Below are 6,028 nucleotides of genomic sequence, written 5' to 3'. Positions count from 1 at the left end.
CGTTCTCAATGGTGAAAAACTGAAACCATTTCCACTAAGATCAGGAACAAGACAAGGTTGTCCACTCTCACCACTATTATTCAACATAGTTTTGGAAGTTTTAGCCACAGCAATCAGAGAAGAAAAAGAAATGAATCCAAATTGGAAAAGAAGTACAGATGACATGATACTATACATAGAGATGACATGATACTATACATAGAGAATCCTAAAGATGCTAACAGAAAACTACTAGAGCTAATCAATGAATCTGGTAAAGTAGCAGGATGCAAAATTAATGCACAGAAATCTCTTGCATTTCTATACACTAATGATGAAAAATCTGAAAGAGAAATTAAGGGAACACTCCCATTTACCACTGCAACAAAAAGAATAAAATACCCAGGAATAAATCTACCTAAGGAGACAAAAGACCTGTATACAGAAAACTATAAGACACTGATGAAAGAAATTAAAGGTGATACAAACAGATGGAGAGATATACCATGTTCTTGGATTGGAAGAATCAACACTGTGAAAATAACTATACTACCCAAAGCAATCTACAGATTCAGTGCAATCCCTATCAAACTACCAATGGCATTTTTCACAGAACTAGAACAAAAAGTTTCACAATTTGTATGGAAACACAAAAGACCCCGAAGAGCCAAAGAAACCTTGAGAAAGAAAAACTGAGCTGGAGGAATCAGGCTCCCTGACTTCAGACTATATTACAAAGCTACAGTAATCCAAGACAGTATGGTACTGGCACAGAAACAGAAATATAGATCAATGGAACAGGATAGAAAGCCCAGATATAAACCCATGCACATATGGTCACCTTATTTTTGATAAAGGAGGCAACAATACACAATGGAGAAAAGACAGCCTCTTCCATAAGTGGTGCTGGGAAAAATGGACAGCTGCATGTAAAAGAATGAAATTAGAACACTCCCTAACACCATACACAAAAATAAACTCAAAATGGATTAAAGACCTAAATGTAAGGCCAGACACTATAAAACTCTTAGAGGAAAACATAGGCAGAACACTCTATGACATAAATCACAGCAAGATCCTTTTTAACCCACCTCCTAGAGAAAAAGAAATAAAAACAAACAAATGGAACCTAATGAAACTTAAAAGCTTTTGCACATCAAAGGAAAACAGAAACAAGACGAAAAGACAACCCTTAGAGTGGGAGAAAATACAAATGAAGCAACTGACAAAGGATTAATCTCACAAATTTACAAGCAGCTCATGCTGCTCAATATCAAAAAGACACACAACCCAATCTAAAAATGGGCAGAAGACCTAAACAGACATTTCTCCAAAGAAGATATACAGATCGCCAACAAACACGTGAAAGGATGCTTAACACCACTAATGATTAGAGAAATGCAAATCAAAACTACAGTGAAGTATCACCTCACACCAGTCCGAATGGCCATCATCAAAAAATCTACAAACAATAAATGCTGGAGAGGGTGTGGAGAAAAGGGAACCCTCTTGCACTGTTGGTGGGAATGTAAGTTGAGACAGCCTCTATGGAGAACAGTATGGAGGTTCCTTAAAAAACTAAAAATAGAACTACCATACAACCCAGCAATCCCACTACTGGGCATATACCATGAGAAAACCATAATTCAGAGTCATGTACCACAATGTTCATTACAGCTATATTTACAATAGCCAGGACATGGAAGCAAACTAATTGTCCATCAACAGATGAATGGATAAAGAAGATGTGGCACATATATACAATGGAATATTACTCAGCCATAAAAAGAAACAAAACTTAGTTATTTGTAGTGAGGTGGATGGACCTAGAGTGTCATAGAGTGAAGTCAAGTCAGAAAGAGAAAAACAAATACCGTATGCTAACACATATATATGGAATCTAAAAATAAAAAAAATTGGTTATGAAGAACCTAGGGGGAGGACAGGAATAACATGCAGACGTAGAGAATGGACTTGAGGACACGAAGAAGGGGAAGGGTAAGCTGGGACAAAGTGAAAGTGGCATGGACATATATACACTACTAAATGTAAAACAACTAGTGGGAAGCAGCTGTGTAGCACAGGGAGATGAGCTCAGTGTTTTGTGACCACCTAGAAGGGTGGGATAGGGAGGATGGGAGGGAGACGCAAGAGGGAGGGGATATGGGGATATATGTATATGTATAGCTGATTCACTTTGTTATAAAGCAGAAACTAACACACCATTGTAAAGCAATTATGCTCCAATAATGTTTAAAAAGAAAAGCATATGCAAACTGACAATGTATTTAGCTCCTGCTCTAATGAAAGAGATATTTCTCATCTCTCCAAATCCTGTGGAATTGATTAGAGAATGGTACTATGTGTGTACGTCTATATTTGATATCTTTGGTTGAAATTTTCAGTGGAGATAGCCTGTTAAAGATAGAACATGTCTACGAAAACCAACTTGCTTACTGGTAATTTGGTACACCCCCCTGATATTATTCAAGTTGTGTGTGTGAATAAAAGCTTTCCCCCTATTAAACAACAGAAAAAAGTACCAAATTAACATGTACGTCTTAGTAATGTCAAATATATTTCAATCAAAAAACAGCCTGTCTCCACCCTCGTGGAAAGACCATCACACAATTGCGACAAGTATAAGCACAGAGAGTACAAGTATAAGCACAAGTATGAAGTGTGAATTTGGGATCAGAGAAGTCTGAGGTGGGAGGAGCAGCAGGTGACCTGCCAGGCACTAGCTGAAGCTGGCTGGGGAATGCAGGTTTGAGCAAGTTGAGAGGTCGTGCTGCTGAGCAGGCAGAGAAAAGACAACACACAGGGTCTCAGATGCCAGGTATGGATACTGGTCTTGATCTTAATGGGAGATAGTAAGCCAAAAATTTCCATTTTCCAAAGATCTTAAACATAACTCAGAGAACAAATTAACTCATACCTACTAATGCTGCCAAAAGCAGTTCTTCAGATCACAGATTTCATAAGGCTAATAAACTTTTTAAGATAATTTTACCGTTTTTTCCCATCAAAATCTTCAAGCAATTTGTGGACAGAGGACCCCTATGTACCCAACCAACACCCACTTCAATTATCAAAAGACAACCGACCCATCTGGACCATTTCTACCTAGTCACTTCCACTACTTTGTGTGCCTCGAAATAAATCTCAAGGTCAAAATCTTTATTACTGACAAGCTCAAGACAAGAGTACTTAGATCAATCTTTCCATAACTGGTCTTCCTTACGCCTTAATTTGCCTGGGATACACTTCCATTAACTCCTGTCTACTAAACTGTGTAGTGCCTAAGTTTTGCTATCATAAACACAAAATTACCAGATGGATCCTGGTGACCTTTAGATAAATGAAAATCACCAGAGCAGGGAGTAACCTGACCATAGTATCTATCATATTGGGTCCCTAAGGAGATGGATCCAGGAATGTACATTTCTCAGGGATCCCAAGATGATTCCCACTAGAAGCTCAAAGAGTTTTTTAGGCCCTTACACAGGAACACTGTATATTTATTTCAGATTTAAGCAATATTGTTTATTCCACGGAGAAGGGGAAAATATCTGTTATCAATTCTATTTACTCTAGAAAATCCTGAATTAACTGTTTTCTCAATCTCCTAAAATTGGTAAAGCATACAATGCATCTCTGTGGTGAGAAAAGACACAAAACATATTTTTGGCATATGGAAATTTATTACTATCCTGCTTTCATCATCAAAACTTATGATCTTGGTCTTTCCTTCTTGCCTTTATATAAGGCCAAAAGAGAGACATTGGCTACTTTGACAACCTTAAAGCGGACTCCAGGAATGTCACCAACAGCATGACCTTTGCGACCAAATCCAGCAACCAGAACTTCATCATTTTCCTGGAATAAAATCAACAGTTTACTTCTGGTGTAAGTGGCAATCACCAAAAATACCCATTTATCCTATAAACAACTAAGGGAAACAGCTGCTACCCCAAAAACAGAAACAGACTAAAACACTTACCTCAATAAAATTCAAACAACCATCATTGGGTACAAAGGCGGTGATTTTTTTGCCATTCTTGATTAGTTGAACCCTGACACACTTCCTGATGGCAGAATTCGGTTGTTTGGCTTCAACCCCTCTGAAACATAAACAGCATGTAACACAGTAAGTTGGCTTTCTGAAAAGGGACACATTTTAGTTCATTAAGCGTAAAACTTATTAGAAATTGTAGTATTCCTACCTTTTCAACATAATCCTAAATTGCTAAACTTAAACGAAGTTTTTCTTTAGTCTTAGTTTCATTAGACCAATAGGGGAAACTTCTGGCCTCTTTATAGTTGTAAAACACGAACCAAGAAATAGAGCTAGAAATCCTGGATTCAGATCAGTACCACTAAATTTGATGGGATCATTTCGTAAAGTCAAAAAACAGTTGAGTGCTTGCAAATTCATGTGGCTCAATCTTAGCTGTAGAACATCAGGCAAGAAACTTCTCCATATTAGTTTTCTCACCGGGAAAGATGTAATTGTAAAGATGAAATAGTTGATGGGTGCGAATTACTTAGAATAGTTTCCACACATATTAAGCTCTCATAATGTCCCTTGTTTCATTATCGCTACTTTCTCCCCTCCGATGCCACCCCAATTCCTTCCAAACTAATGTTGAAAGTTTAAAAACCTCTGGAAATTATTTAACTTCCCAAAAGACACAGACACATAAAGACCTAGAATTTACATCAAGCCTTCTTTAAGCACATCTATCCCGAGTTACCATACTAAAACCATGAAGTAAACAGCGATGGACTTTCACTTACACTTTTTCAAGCACAATTCCCTTGGCATGCGAAGCACCTCCAAAAGGGTTGGCCTTCAGGGCTGTGCCCAAATGGGCTTTCTTGTACTGCTTATCATGCCACTTCTGGTCTCGTCGGTGGCTACGGAGCTTCCTGGCAGTACGAAGACCGCGACACTTGCCTAAAATTGAAAATCACCTTAGATGCCCAGTAAAAACACCCAAATCTTATTTTACATTATCTCAGGTACTAGCCTCTTCTAGACTACAGGCCGGTAGGCTCTGACATCACACCCTGGCCCTAATACGAACCGCAAAGTTTCCCTTGAACCATCTAAGACGTGGACACAAGCGCTCCAACAGGTGTGCTCTCCCCAACGAATGAAGCCCCGCGCCAAAGCTCGGGGGGAAGCGGCGCCCTCCCCAACGCCCCCGCGTCCCTCTCGAACTCCGGCTCCGCGGCCTCCGAGCAGCCCTGGCCCTTTCCCGCCCGGCCATGTGCCTGCGGCAGCGGCGCTCCCCCGGCGCTCCCCATCTGCACCCCACCGTGGCTCTCCCTCACCGTTCTGTTTCTATCTGCCCGCCCGTCCCCGAAACCCCAGTTTGCTCGCGCAGCCCCCTCACCCCGGCCCGGGACACCTCACCCATGCTGCCGGCGCCAGGGACCTGAGCGAAAGAGAGAAGCAGCGCAGGAAGGAACCACAAACCATCGCGAGCAAGCCCCGCCCAGATGAGGACCCTTGCGGCTGTCTGCGTAGCGCCTGGTCCGGCTGGCGCCTCGCGGTAGAAAACGAGAAGTCTGCACCACTTTCCAGAATCTGCGTCGTGTTTAATTTGTGCGCAATTCAGAGATATCTAATTTGCACTGGGGTTTATTTCTTTTTATGTGAATGCCTTAGACAGAAGGAACAGGTACTACCAATCCCAGAAGCCTTTGCACGAGCCCCGCTCATGACGCAGGCGCCCTGGGCAAACCCACAGGGCGGGCTTTGTGGCGCTGGGTCGGAGGATGGAGAGGTCAGGCGCGTGGGTCTACGTGCTGTCGAGTGGAGGCCTTTTGCTTACAGTTTGGAAAATTAGACCTCGGAGCCTTAACTCCTACTCACAAGAAGCACAGTAAATTGAAAAACGTTTAGTGAAGCAAGGTGACGTAGTATTTAAAAACCCATGCTTTAGTGAGAGACCCGGCCTTAAACCTCAAAGCTGCCGTCTTGGTTGTGGAATCTTGGGTGATTCATTTAATTGTCTTTAAACTTCAGTTTCTCTTGGAG

The 6,028-nt window shown here is 41.3% G+C and overlaps 1 protein-coding gene across 1 annotated transcript; it reads right to left on the bottom strand.

Annotated features, from left to right (window-relative positions):
• Positions 1-3,662: 3,662 nt before the first annotated feature.
• RPS23 (ribosomal protein S23) lies at positions 3,663-5,516 on the bottom strand. The gene is made up of 4 exons (XM_027100697.1): positions 5,402-5,516; positions 4,780-4,939; positions 3,983-4,103; positions 3,663-3,858 (listed from the first exon to the last, which is right to left on the bottom strand). The coding sequence occupies exons 1-4, from the start codon at positions 5,403-5,405 to the stop codon at positions 3,712-3,714; spliced, it is 432 nt and encodes a 143-aa protein (XP_026956498.1). The 5' UTR covers positions 5,406-5,516; the 3' UTR covers positions 3,663-3,711.
• Positions 5,517-6,028: the final 512 nt, after the last annotated feature.

Source organism: Aethalodelphis obliquidens, unplaced genomic scaffold (genome assembly GCF_003676395.1).
Source record: "Aethalodelphis obliquidens isolate GAN/ISIS:26980383/991018 unplaced genomic scaffold, ASM367639v1 scaffold4, whole genome shotgun sequence".
In the NCBI taxonomy this organism is placed as follows: Eukaryota; Metazoa; Chordata; class Mammalia; order Artiodactyla; family Delphinidae; genus Aethalodelphis; species Aethalodelphis obliquidens.
The sequence above is the reverse complement of the archived record's forward strand: the minus strand, read 5'-3'. Positions and strand labels throughout refer to the sequence as shown.